The sequence below is a fragment of the Narcine bancroftii genome, chromosome 1 (assembly GCF_036971445.1).
Source record: "Narcine bancroftii isolate sNarBan1 chromosome 1, sNarBan1.hap1, whole genome shotgun sequence".
In the NCBI taxonomy this organism is placed as follows: Eukaryota; Metazoa; Chordata; class Chondrichthyes; order Torpediniformes; family Narcinidae; genus Narcine; species Narcine bancroftii.
In genome coordinates, this window is record NC_091469.1 from 480,689,703 (window position 1) to 480,704,822 (window position 15,120).

Genomic DNA, 15,120 nt, shown 5'->3' on the forward strand with positions numbered 1-15,120 from the left:
TGGGACCTTGTCAAACGCCTTAGACGTTTGGCCACGTAGACATCAATACCTTTTACAACGTAAACCTTAACCAGGACACCCATTAGCCTCCTTTGATCCAGAGCCATAACTATGATCCTCCAGTCTAGGCAACATCCTGATGAATCCCCTCTGCTTTCTCTCCAGTGCAACCCCATCTTTCCTGCAGTATGGCAACCAGAGCTGTGCACAAGATCCCAGCACCTGCTTGTTTACCGAAGTGCAGTCTAACTTTTATATTCTATATCCCAATCTATGAAGCAAGCTCTCTGCCTCCTTTCCTAGCTACCTATGGGGGCACTTTAACCCCAAGGTCTGCCTGTTCTTCAACATTCCTTTGCTTCCTTCCATTCACTGTATATGCCCTACTGAGGTATGACTTCCCCAAATGCATTGCCTTCAGCTCAATCCGCCCATGCTGGTCCGCATCTCTCCAAACCCACGTGGATGCCCAAATGTCCTTCGCACGTTCCAATTGTATGCACTTCTACCACTTCCTCTGACATACCCACTGCCCACTATGTGAAAACAGGTTTCTTTTAAATCTTTCCCCTCTCATCTTCAATCTACGCCTTCCGGTTTTAGTCTACATTACACTGGGAAAAAGACTGCGACTATCACGTGGCTCTTCTCCACATCAGGGAGACTGGACGCAGACTGGGAAATCATTTCGCCGAGCACCTTGGCTCTGTCCGCTGCCACGGAAAGCACCTCCCAGTGGCCAACCACTCTAATTCCACCACCCCCCCACCCCCATTCCCATAGTGACGCGTCCATCCATGGCCAAACCACGGCCACCTGCACATTGGAGGAATGTCACCTTGTATTCCGTCTGGGCACTCTCGAACTAGACAGCATCAACATTGACCTCCAGTTTCCAGACACATCCCTCTGTCCCCCTTCCTCCAGCTCACCACCCCCTTCCCTTCTTTCTCTTATTAGTGAGCAACCCTTCTTAGCCCTCTACCCCCCTCCTGCCTGTATCCACCTATTACCTCTTAGCTTTTAGCCTGTGTTCCTCCCCCTTCCCCCCCTTTTTTAATTCAGACAGACGCCCAATTTTGGATGAAGTGTCAGTCACCCGTTACTTCCTCTGGATACTGAATGACCTGCTGAGTTTCTCTAGCACGCTTGCGTGCTGCGCTCGACCCCATCATCTGTAGACTTTCTTGTTTGCCTGGCTGTGACTATTTGCCTTTCTGATGTCCCTTCTCATTTTATACACCTCTACAAAGTCCATTAGACATAGGAGTAGAAATAGGCTATTCAAAACATTGAGTGTGTCCCGCCATCTAATCATGAGCTGATCCATTTTCCCCACTCAGCCCCACTGCCTGCCCTTCTCCCCATGACCTTTGATATCCTGGCTAATCAAGAGCCTATCAATCTCTGACTTAAATATGACGAATGACCTGGCCTCCACAACCGCCTGTGGCAACAAATTCCACGGACTCACCACCCTTTGGCTGAAGAAACTCCTCCCCATCTCTGTTCTATGCGAACGGCCTTCAATCCTGAAGTTATGCCCTCTTGTCCTAGACTCTCCCGCCGTGGGAATTTTCAATTTTCTCCCCTTTTAAAAATAGTCAACCTTATTATTTTCTCTGCCAATGTATATGACTGTAAACTTCCCAACATTTACCACTTCTCTACCCATTCTCCTAAGTCACCCCATGCTATTTTCCCCACTTTCGTTATTAATCGTTCACAATTTCTTTTCCACAGCTGCTGTAAACTATGTGTGTGTGGATACTACATCAATTACCATTTTCCAGGGGGCGTGGCAAGATGGCATAGAAGACAGACGTGCAATTCCACCCTTCACCAGCTAGTCTTTTAAATACCCGTTTTTAAAATTTATAAAAGTGATTAAAAGTAGTATTTACAATTATTGGAATACTAGAGGACTATAATGGCTACCAATGTGAAAAAAAACGAAAACTCAATTACAGAAGAAATTACCTTACAAGAGTGCCGAAGAATTGAGGCCTACCTGTTCAGTTGAAACCACAGAATCGTTGGTAGGAATCCCCAAGGCTCAGAGGACTCCTGCCCGGTTAAGTATGACGCCAACGCCGATCCTACCTCCAAAAGATGGCGCCGGCTTGACGACAAGCTTGGCCGGTGCAGGCAGTCCGGCCGAGAGAGGGGCCTCGAGCCCATAATGTTGTTGGGTGGGCCGGGGACATGCAGTATTGTGTCGGAGGACGCACCTGCGCAGTCGCTGGTTCTACCGGGCATGCGCGGTGCTTTGAGTGTTCGGGATTTATTAGAACGGGTGTGGGCTGTGGAGGGGCCCGAGTGGCGGCACCCCAACGAGGTCAGGGTGTCGTCATCGGGTGTTCAGACCCGCAGCCACACCGGAAGAGGAACAGCAGTGACTGAAGAAGAAGAAGACCAGCACACAAGAACAAATGGAGGTGGAGACCAGGGAAGGTAGGCCTCAAAGGGAGGTGATGGAATCCGGAATACAATCTAAGTGTGCTGTTTTGGAAGGGATTTGCCTACCAAATGGACAATATGTTTAAACAGATGTCTCAAGGATTCCTGGAAGTAAAAACTAACATGAGCACATGACAAATATGAAGCAAGATATGTCAGTAGTTATGTCAGTAATGTTAATAGATGTATAAAATCAGTTGATACAGTACAAGATAATTTTTTTAAAATGTAAAAATCAAGTGGAATGTAATAGGGAAAAAGTGAAAAATTCTTTTGTGGACTGGGGGATTCAGAAAAAGGAATTATTGAAGATTGATTCATTGGAAAATCAAAGTCGGAGGAATAATGTGAAAATAGTGGGTCTTCCAGAAGATATTGAAGGTTCTGACCCGATAAAAAAAATTTAAGAAATGGATCCCTGAGATGTTGGGTAAAGTGTTTTTTCCGGAAGGTTTGGAGTTGGATTAAGTGCATAGAGCATTAAGGAAGAAGCCGTTTCTGGGACAATCGCCATGGGCGGTTTTAATTTGTTGTTTGAGATACCAAAATAGAGAAATTATATTACGATTGGCGATGCAGAAGGTGCGACAAAGTCAAACTCCGATGATGATTCAAAATAATAGAGTATTTTTAATACAGATTTGAGTCAAGAAATTATTAGGCTACGTCGGGAATTTAATTCAGCTAAAGAAGTATTGTGGCAGAAGGGTTATAAATTTGCTTTTCGCTACCCTGTGGTGTTGAAAGTTTTTTATGGTAATTTTCAATCTCAATTTTTTTGAAAATGACCATGATGCATTAATTTCTGCCAATTCGTTGCCAGATTTGTGAGGAATTGGCCAATCTCCATTGTTGTCACCTAAAAGAAGGGCAAATGGAAATGGGCATGGAAACGGGAAGAAAGAAGAGCTGTCACAAAGTCTTCTTGATATTGAAGACCCAGAACAATAATTGGGACTGGAATCACTAGGTTAAATATATTTACTGTATTTGATTATGTTTAATTGAATAATGTATGTATGTCTGGCTGGGGGGGGGGGGGGAGGGGGTGGATGGCACTGAAATCTTTGCCAGTCATCTGCTGCTAGTGGGGTTTACCACATCCAGATTTTTAGGGTGTTACTACCTCTGGGCGGTTTTTTTTAGGGGTGATTTTTTTTCTTGACGTTTTATAGGAGAGGGATTGTGATTTTAAGGATTTATAAGGGGAGCAATATTTTGTAGTGTGTGAATATATTATTAGTTTGTAGAAATGCCTAATTTGAAATTTGCAACTTTTAATGTTCAGGGGTTGAATAATCCAATTAAGCGGAAACGAGTTTTGGCCTATATTAAAAAAATGAAAGTTGATATTGTTTTTTACCAAGAAGCACATTTGACTGAAAAAGAACACTTGAAATTGAAGAGAGATTGGGTTGGTCATTCTTTAAATTCTAAGGCGAGAGGTGTAGCGATTTTAATTCATAGGAGTTTGCCTTTTGAATTACAATCTTTGGAGGGAAATGCTGGGAGAGTTTTGAGGGTGAATTGGACTTAATGTTTATGCACCTAATATAGATGATGAATGTTTTATTTCAGAAGCTTTTTTACTGTTAAATCAGGCTAATGCAAATATCTTAGTTGGGGGAGACTGTGTTTTGGACCCTTTATTGGATAGATCTCCGAAAAGTATAAAGAAATCAAAGATGGCAATACAAATTGGGGCTTTGATGAAAGATTTAAATTTGGTGGATATTTGGAGAAGACTTAATCCTACAGGGAAAGATTTCACTTTTTATTCATTTCGACATGATTCATTTTCCAGAATAGATTTTTTAAATATCAAAACATTTGCAGGGTAGAGTATTACTTGTATATCGGATATCGGATCATTTTTTAGTTTTTTTTCTTCTGCAAGTTCGGAAGTGGTACGTTCATCTTATAGATGGAGGTTCAATACAATGTTACTGAAAAAAACTGGAGTTTGTTACTTTTGTTAAAGAACAGATCCCTTTGTTTTTGGCTGAGAATGTTAATTCTGTAGATAGTTGTTTTGTATTATGGGATGCACTGAAAGCTTATTTAAGAGGGCAGATCATTAGTTATACTACGAGAGTCCAGAAACAATATATGGCAGAGAGTTTAGAGTTGGAGAAACAAATTGCTGAGTTAGAGAAGGAATTTCAGAAAGATGTGACAGAAGATTTAAAAAAGCGGCTCTGGCAAACTTGAAATTACGTTATCTTCTTCTTCTTTGGCTTGGCTTCGCGGACGAAGATTTATGGAGGGGGTAAATGTCCACGTCAGCTGTAGGCTCGTTTGTGGCTGACAAGTCCGATGCGGGACAGGCAGACACGGTTGCAGCGGTTGCAGGGGAAAATTTGTTGATTGGGGTTGGGTGTTGGGTTTTTCCTCCTTTGTCATGAATTGGGTGAGAGGGCACATAAGGTACTTGCATGGCAATTAAAAATGGAACAGGTTTCATGGACTATTAATGCTGTTAAAAAGAATTCAATAGTTACCTATAAACCTCAGGAAATTAATGACCAGTTTTATTCATTTTATCAAAAATTATATACTTCTGAGGGGAAACAGGATAATGGTTCTATTGAATTTTATTTATCTAAATTAATGTTACCGGTATTAGGGGAGGAAGATTTTATGGAATTAGAATCTCCGTTTACAGATTTTGAGATTAAGGAGGCTATACAGGAGATGCCAAATGGAAAGTCACTGGGGGATGATGGATTCTCTGTGGAATTTTATAAATTTTTTTATAAAGACTTATCTTCTGTGTTTGGGGATGTATTACCACAAATAACTGAAGACCAAGTGCTACCAGAATCTTGTTTGAGTGCATTAATTACTGCATTTCCAAAAAAAAATAGAGATCCGTTGAAAGTGTCTTCGTATAGACCTATTTCTTTATTGAATGTAGATTATAAAATTATAGCAAAAGTGTTAGCAAACTGGCTTGTCAAGTACTTACCTAAGTTGATACATATTGATCAAACGGGTTTTATTAAGAATAGGAATGTGTCAGATAATATTCTTCGATTATATTCTTCGATTGATAACTTTAGTCAATGCATATTGAAAGCAGCCCAAACAATGGTGGTTGCGCTAGATGTGGAAAAAACCTTTGATAGGGTTGAATGGGATTTTTTATTTAAGGTGTTAGAGAAGTTTAAATTTGGCCATTTTTTAAATTTGTTGGGTTAAAGCTTTATATACAAACCCAATTGCTAGGGTGGTGACAAATGGCCAAGTTTCCTTACCATTTAAATTGACACGTTCGACCCGGCAAGGGTGTCCATTGTCACCAGCCTTGTTTGCATTGACTATTGAACCATTAGCTCAGACAATAAGACAGAATGAAAAGATGAGAGGGATGAGAGTTATGGATGAGGAATATAAGATGAATCTATTTGCAGATGATGTTTTGATATACTTGACAGAACCAAAACAGTCATTGTTACATTTGCAGGAATGTTTATTACAATTTGGAAATTTATCTGGATATAAAGTTAATTGGGATAAGAGTGAAATTTTGCCAGTTGGAGAGGGTGATTATTCAGAGTATAAAAATATTATAAAATTGAAATGGTCTGATAAAATTAAATATTTAGGAATAACTGTAAATGCTGATTATCAATCATTATATAAGTTAAATTATGTGTCTTTATTAAAAAAGATTAAAGTAGATTTAATTAAATGGAAAGACCTTCCGTTAACTTTAATTGGTCGAGTAAATTGTATTAAGATGAACATTTTTCCTTGAATTCAATATTTATTTCAAAGGGTTTTTTTCAGGATTTAAATAAAATTGTGAGGGGATTCTTATGGAAAGGTAAATTACCGCGGGTAGCATTGTATAAACATACATGGAAATATGCATTAGGTGGACTTCAGTTACCTCATTTTCAGAATTATTATGAAGCAGCTCAGTTGAAATTTATTAGTAGATTGATGGACTTGGACCATCCTCCAAGTTGGGCGAAAGTGGAGACGGCTTGTATTTCTGAAGATGAGGTGCATCAATTTATATTTCGATTGAATCTGAATTTGTTGCGGGAATATAATATGCCGGTATTAAAACATTTGTTAAAGGTATGGACTAGAAGAAATAAAGTTCTAGGATCAAAAGGTAAATTATCAATTTTAACCCCATTATATAATAATCAGCTTATTCCTTTTTCAATGTTTGATAATCATTTAAAGAGTTGGGATTTTAAGGGTATAAAGATATTGCAGGATTGTTTTGAGGAAGGACAACTTCTTTCTTTTAATCAATTGAGGGAATGATTTGATATCTCTGAAAATTCTTTGTTTATTACCAACTTAGAGCTTTGGTAAAAGATATCTATGGTAAAGAGATGATTCTACCTGTATTGACAAAATTTGAATCTTTGATTTCCCCTATACCAAAAAAGGGTTATATTTCAGTTATGTATCAAGTGTTACAAGATAGTATGGATAAACCGGAATGGGAGAAGTCTAAGCTTAAATGGGAAAATTATTTAACCTTTATTTTTCCGGAAGATAATTGGGCGGATATGTGTTAAGATAGTGTAACTAAATTGACGAATGTTCGATATGGAATGGTTAATTATAATTTTTTGCATCAGTTATATTTAACTCTGGAGAAATTGAAAAAAATATGGTGTTAGTAATTCGGATTCTTGTTTTAGATGTGGTTTATGTACTGGAACTTTTTTTACATGCTGTTGGGTCCTGTGTTAAAGTACAATCATTTTGGGAAGAAATTAGGTTATTTTTGGAAAATAATTATACAATATTAAGTTACCATTAGACCCATCCTATTTTTGTAATGGGTTGCATGGTTCTTTTAAGGGGATTAGGGTTCGATAAGTTTCAAATTGCATTTGTACGATTAGTGTTGTCTGTGGCACGAAAATGTGTAGCTAGTATATGGGAAGATAATATAGCGATTAGTATAATACGTTGGCATAATGAATTGAAAGCTTCTATTATTATGGAAAAAAATACATCTAATCTGCATGACAATTATTCTTTTTTTGTTAATAAGTGGCTACCTTATTTGGAATATATGCATTTGGGAGTACTTTGATTTATTAAATACTTTTAGGTTTTTTTTGTTTATATTTTTGGCTCTCCTTAAGAGAGGTGGCTGATGGGGTGGGAGGGTGGGTTTGTGGTTTTTTGTGTTTTCTCTTCTATATATACTTACATAAAATTGTTCTTATTGGATTGTATACTGTTTCTTTCTTAATGATCTTTTAAATAAATAAAGTTTTTTTTAATTGCTATTTTCTACACTTGCCTTCTGGAAATAAAATCCTTCCCTACCAAAACTGTGTTCAGACTCCTTGCCTTTGAGACCTACCAACCCTGTTTCCTCACCCACAACAGTCTCCCTCTTCTACGACACTCTTCAGGGCCCTGCCACTCATGGTGCAAGTCCTTCCCAACAAGCCGCACTCGCCCAGGTTAAGTTCCATCTGTCGTTCCATGGCCCACTTCTCCAGTTGATCTCTAGATCCTGTTGTAATCTTAAGCCAAGCTTCTTCACTGTCCAAGGTTGAATCCTTTCATCACATGCACACAGCATCCCACTGGAAACAGCAGGAGGAGGGCGGCACCTCCCAACTTTGTCCTACCATCCAAAAACGCACAGAGTTAGGAGGTTAATTGGTGTACTTGGGCAGCACAGGATCCTGGGCCAGAAGGGCCTGATACCATTTTGTATGCCTACATTTTCTGTTTAAATCACAATGAGAGGTGTCTAACATTATACTGGACAATGAAGATTTTGCTTCTGAATAATTTGGGGGTATATTTTATGGGTTTTGGGCTGCTGATCACGTCCTTTTTTTTTAGAAATAACCTATATTTATGATTTCCTGTCATATTTTATCTACTTCAAACATATAAAACCATGAAGTGCGACGTGTCATTGACAATTCATTTTCTGCATTCGCACTTGGACGTCTTCCCCACTGATCTTGGTGCCGTCAGTGACGAACACGGTGAAATGTTTCACCAGGACATTGCGACCATGGAAAAGCGGTATCAGGGCAACTGCAATCCATCAATACTGGCTGACTATTGTTGGACACTGACATGAGAGGCATCAGATGCTGAGTACAAACGAAAATCAGCAGCAAAACGTTTTTAGGTCAGTTGAACTCACGCAACGTGTCAGCGTCATTATGCGATTAAACAGGCTAAATTCAATAAAAGTTAATTAAATGTTTCTACAACTTATCTCATGATGCAGCAAATCTGAAATTATTTTGTGTTCAGCTTGAAGTTGTCCATCATAATCCCCAAATTTTTTTCTCCAGGAAGCCAACTTTTGAAAAAAATTGTTGTCCAGTGTTATGAGAGGCAACTTTCTCCCAGGGGAGCAATGACCAACACCAGAGGGCATCCATCTAAGGTGAGTGGAGGTAAGTGTAGGGGAGACATCAGGGATATGTTTCATTTTAAACAGGAGCAGTGGATGCCTGGGGTGTGTTGCCAGGGCTGGTGGTGGAGGGGAGGACAATCACGAAGAGTGTGTATGAAGAAGGATACATGGGTCCTTATCACAGTTCATCCCCAGCAGCAGTGTGACAGAGGTCTCTCTGATCTACGGGCTCTTCCCAGAGACAGACATCCAGAATTGTTGGAAGATCATCAACTCAGTGAAAGAAGCCCTTTGGTCTGCACAAAACTCGCTGGTCTACCAGCGCACAGTTGGTCTGTGTGGGAATGCTGCCAACTGGCACATTCCAGGCTGTAGGAGTACATGCTGAGGGATCCATTGAGGCTTGTCGTGCTCCTGCTGTTTACAGTTGGATGCTGTGAGCATGTGATGAAAGAATTCAACCTTGGACAGTGAGAAGGTTGTCTTAAGATTACAACAGGATCTAGACCAGTTGTTCAACCTTTTTCTTTCCACTCACATCCCACTTTAAGTAATCCCCCTGTGATTAGTAAGGGATTGCTTAAGGTGGGATGTGGGTGGGAAGGGAAGGTTGAGAATTACTGCTCTAGACCCAGTTATTACTCAAATATTTTGCTTGAGAAAAATTGTCTTTGGCCCATTTCCTTTGGAGTTCTGAAACCGTGCACGTAACGAGTGGCGATTAAAACAGTGGTTTTCAAACTTTTTTTTTCCCCACCCACATCCCACCTTAATCAATCCCTTAGTAATCACAGAGCATCTATGGTAAGAATCACTGATCTAGAGATCAACTGGAGATGTGGGCCATAGAACGACAGATGGAACTTAACCTGAGCAAGTGCAGCATGTTGGGAAGGAATTGCACAGTGAGTGGCGGGGTCTGAAGAGTGTTGTCGATGAGGGCAGGCTGTGGGGAAGGTCCACAGTCTAGAGTCCTTCTGTAAAGCATTGAGGGGCTGAGACGGAGGAGAAGCCCCTCACACAACAGAGGAGGAAGTAACGACAAGGTGGCACAGTGATGGTAGTGGTGGAGATTAATGTAACGATGCAGAGTGATGGAAATGTGCGGATATGAAGCTAAAGGCGCAAAGAGACTGAACGATGATCCTTTTGTAAATAAAGTCTAGTTTTGATTTGAAAAAAAAACTCCAGACATCTAACGGGCTTTTTGAGAGGCAAGAAAAATGGAGGGATATGGGTTGTGAGATTGGGAAAGGATTAGATTGATGTGGAGTAGGTTTACGTAGGTGGACACAGCGTCATGGGCTGAAGGACGTGTACTGTGCTGAAGTGGTTTATATCCTCCATACTCTGTATGTCATAGAACGATAGAATTATACAGCACAGAAGCAGGCCCTTTGTCCCATCATGTTCATTCTACCTCAACACCATCCTCATCTTTCCCTATATCCCCTTGATACCTTTTCTCAAATGCAATCACCAGTTCACCATTTATTTTTTAGGTACACTGAGTGGTTGACGCCTGGAAGGCATTGCCGGGGGTGGTAGTGGAGGCTGGTACAGTAGGGAGATACCCAAAAAATTCTTAGGTACATGGATGTAAGAAAAATGAAGGGTTATTATGGGTGTGAGGTAGGGAAGGATGAGATTGTTGTGGTGAAGGTTTAGATAGGTCAGCACAACATTGTGGGACGAAGGGCTTGTACTGTGCCGTACTATTCTATGTTATATAAACCACCCACCCTACAAGCACCCTCTGATCCAGCTGTCGCAGTGGCCGTGGATCCCACACCCACATCATTGGCCACCTCAGACCCAGCCTAACAGCCATTTCTCCCCGCACCCACCTTCTGCTCCTCAGTGCCTCATTGTGGGGCCTGGGCTGTCCTTCTAGTGCCAGAACGGTGTGGTTTACTGACAGCTTCCTGGCCCGGCCTGGCTCCATTCCATTTGTCTTCTCCCTGAAGCACTGGTTTTCCGTGTAAGTTTCATTGTCTGTATCCTTGCAGAGGGCTTGACTGCCACACCGACAAGGGGTGGGGCTCAGTTCAGTGTCAGACGACATGGATTCCTGCCTTGGGACAGCTCCTCTCTCGTGGTGTGTATTTTCCAGGGGTAGAATCTCTCTTGGCCATTGCTTCTGAAAAATGCAAAGACATCAATTCAGCGAGCATGACCTGATGTCCCTGATATCCATTCTAGGCAATGATGTAAGACAGAGCTAGAAGGGAAAGAGATAAAGGTTTGCAATAACACAGCCCCTTGCAGAATGAAGCATCTCAGAACCACATTGCATTTCCTGCAAAGTCTTCTTTAATCAATGAGCACTGGTCTCTCACCTCCTGCTATTATCTCCATTATACCAGGATGTCAGCACGTGCACACACACACACTCTCACTCATACCCAACACACATACTTCACACAACACACGCACCCTCAAATGCTCCTACGTGTACACACACACACACACACACACACAGAACCTAATGAAGATTTGTCCTCACTAGTGTTGAGGGCAGGCACAAGGATTAGATTACAAACAGCCATTACAAATAATCTCTGAAATACTGAAGCAATGGAAGAAAATATCTTGTTCAGAGGCAAATATAGTCATTGGTGAATTAAAATTTATAATTGAACATTGGAATAAAATGAAACAAAATCAAACTCAGTCAGATGTTAATCTTTGAAACTCTCAATCTTATTCCTAATACATCAAGCAGTAGCAATCATCAAGGATCCAAACCTCCCAAGATACCTGAACATATAATATATAAATGGGATGAAAAATTGGTGCAATGTAGGAATTCACCAGTATTGCATCATCTGCTCAACATTTGGAAGAAGATTCATGTAGAAAGGAATAAAACAAATTACCAATTACCAAAACTAATACTGACGCAAAATCAGCTAATCCCCTTCACAATAGATAACCTTTCCTTTAGAGAATGGGAGAAAAAAGGGATCAAAAGAATAGAAAATTGTTTTTCGGGAAATAAATTATTATCCTTTGAACAAATGAAGGATAAATATAATATAACTCACGATACAGTGTTGGCATACTACCAACTGAAATCCTACTTGAAGGACAAATTGGGAAGCAGTCTGAGGTTACCAGAGGGAAGTAATTTTGAATATGTGATTACAGATACAATGACAATCAAAAGATTTATAGCAAATATGTATATTAAACTGCAAGAAAAGGAGAATGAGGAAACAAATGGTAAAACTAAACAAAAATGGGAACAAGATCTAAACATAAAGATAAAGAACGAAACATGGGAGAAGTTATGCTCTGGAACGATGAGAAATACAATAAATACGAGGTTACGTATGATACAATATAACTGGATACACAGGCTATACATTACACCTCAAAAGTTAAATAAATGGGACCCAACAGTATCAGACAGATGTTTTCGCTGTAAAAAGGAAATGGGAACAACAATTCATGCAATCTGGACATGTGAGAAAGTAGAAAAATTTTGGGAAGATCTAAACCAGATATTAAATAAAATCACAAAAAGCAATATACCAAAAAACCCAGAGATCTTCCTCCTAAGTAACATAAAAAACAAAGAATTTGGACTCGATTTGGATGGTGCACAAAAAAGATTTGTTAGGATAGCCCTAGCTGTAGCAAAAAAATGTATTATGTCAGCCTGGAAATTAGAAGATAACTTGAGAATACAACACTGGTATATAGAAATGAATAAATGTATTCCATTAGAAAAAATAACATATAATTTAAGAAATAACATCACAGTATTCAAACAAATATGGGAGCCATACATGAAACACAATAGAGAAATCCTACCATGGACATCCACCACCTAAAATGACAGAAGGAGAAGATAATGAAAAGAATTGACTCAGTAAAATTTCTTGTTTATTTTTATTAAAGTGACAACATTGTTTAACGGGTTTAATGTATCTTATAGATTGAACTTCAAATAAATGGGGAAGGGGGTGAGGGAGGGAGGGAAGGGAGGGGGAAAAAGGGGAAAAAAATGACACTATATATTTAAGAAGAAAAATGTCTGTATGTATCTTGGTCAATATGGTTTATAGTGTGAAAAATTAAAAAAAAAGGATCCAAACCTCCCAGCACACACTCTGTTCTCGCTGCTGCAAAGAGGTGTAGGTGCCACCAGACTCGCACCACCAGGTTCAAGAACAGCTGCTACTCCTCTACCATCAGACTCCTCAACGACAAACTCCATCAGGGACTCTTTTAAGAACTCTTGTGCACTTTATTTAATTTTTTTCCTCTCTGTATTGCAGAGTTTGTTTAAGTGTGTACAGTTTTCTTTAGCACAACCAATAAGTGGTAATCTGCCTCGCCCGCCATTGAAAGAATTGCATGTCATCTGGCACTAAATCTGAATTAAATTCCCAAAAGAATCCTGAACCTTCTTTATTATCCTTGCCTTTGACAGGTCCTCGGACTCAAGGAGGTTGCAATCAGATCCTGGCTTATCCCAACGAATTAATCTCCCTTGATATCCTTTTGAACAAAATCCCTTCACTGTACCTGGTTTTCAGTGACACAAGGACCTATTTCATACCATTTCTCTGGTGGTAAACAAGAAAATCTGCAAATGTTGGGGTTGAGAGCAGTGCCTAGAATTGTTGGAGAAACTCAGCAGATCACGTAGTGTCAATGGAAAACAGATGGCCAAAAACTTTGACAGCCTTTTACTTCCTACAGATGGCGTGTGCCCTCTTGAGTTTCTCCAGCACTTTTGTGTACTTTCATAATCTATTTAGTTAATACTCTGGCAAACTCCGACTGGATGGCATTAACATCGACTGGATGGCATTAATAACAACCAAAAGGCATTAGCATCGACTGATGGCGTTAACATCGACTTCTCCAGTTTCTGCTGGCCTGCTTCCTGTTCTCCCATTCTTCCCCATCCCTCTGTCTCCTTTCCTCCAGCCCACCACCCCTTCCCTCTCCATTCACAGAGCCATCCCTGCACCCTCTTTCCCCATTTGCTGCTGTGTCATCACTCCCTCATCCGCCTGACGCCTCCTGCCTGTGGGCCTGTGCTGCTCCCCCATCACCCTCCACCATTTTATTCAGGTGCCTGCTTACATTTTGCTCGTACCTTGATGAAGGGCTCAAGCCCAAAATGTGGTTAATATATCTTTATCTTTGCTACATAAAAGACTCTGCTTGACCTGCGGAGTTTCTCCAGCATTGGTATTTTAATTAATACTCTGTCTAGTTTCCTACCAGAGGATTAATTCACATGATTGCATGTTGTGCTACATTCTTCATTGTATTTTGTGGGTGGCAGTTAGAGCAAAACTGTTACAGCACCAACAATTGGGTCTGGGGTTCGAAACCACAAGGAGTTTGAACGTACTCCCTGTGACTGCGTAGGTTTTCCCCAGGGGCTCCGGTTTCCTCCCACCATTTGAAACGTACCAGGGATGTAGGTCAATTGGGCTTGTGAGCCCAAAATGGCCTGTTAGCACGCTGTATGTCTAAAAAAAACTGCCTCGTGCTCACTCATTTAACTTGTCTGAATCGCCTTGAAAATTCCACCTATTGACATGGACCCAAAAACTCAACAGTCTTCGTCCTGCAAAGACAATCGAACAGTCACCAACCCTAACAGTCCAGCGTCATTTTTAGAACAAGGAAGAGAAGTGAGAGAGATTCCCTTCGGTGACACCGAGAAGCCGTGGATCACGGTGCTGCCACCTCCGATGTCCCTGTAACCTCTGCTGCCTCCTGTCCAGCCCAGCGGGAAACCTGAACTCGAGGCATTTTTGACCACTGGTTCCGAATCTTTCCCCTCCCCCCCACCCCGAAGCGTTAGCCCCAGGGGATGCTTGGGAGGTCTGCTTGCCGTTGCCACACTTCAGGATCCTGGACCACATCTCTTGTTCCCAGAAGGCAGTCTCAGGCAACCCGCTGCCTGGGATGAGGCCTTCGGTGATGGAATTCTGAACCATGGGAGCTAGCATTAGTTCACAGTGACCTGGTGGAAATGGCAGAGGCCTTCCTGGATATATTCCTTTGCGGCCCTGGCTGAGCCAGGCCAGTGCCATGGTTCTCCTTCTCTGTTGCCTCCTCCACAACCCTCACCAACCTGTCTGTCCTCGGCCTCCTCCACTGCCAGGCCAAGGACAGATGCCTGCTTGAAGAACAACTCCTCACATTCGCCTGGGCAAGTGAACATAAGAAATGGGAGCAGGGATGGCCCATCCGGCCCTCTCCACATTCAGTGAAATCAAGGCAGATCTCCACCTACCTGCCTTTTCCCCCAT

At 41.1% G+C, this 15,120-nt stretch overlaps 1 protein-coding gene across 4 annotated transcripts in view; it reads right to left on the reverse strand.

Annotated features, from left to right (window-relative positions):
* Positions 1 to 15,120, reverse strand: part of LOC138751916 (uncharacterized) — a 116,141-nt gene that overhangs the window by 21,960 nt on the left and 79,061 nt on the right. For 3 of the 4 annotated variants that reach the window (XM_069914869.1, XM_069914865.1, XM_069914867.1), the window contains exon 6: positions 10,681 to 10,973. In XM_069914869.1, the coding sequence (XP_069770970.1) occupies positions 10,681 to 10,973 (293 nt within the window). The remainder of the gene's footprint in view (positions 1 to 10,680; positions 10,974 to 15,120) is intronic. The other variant, XM_069914866.1, reaches the window with a different exon arrangement.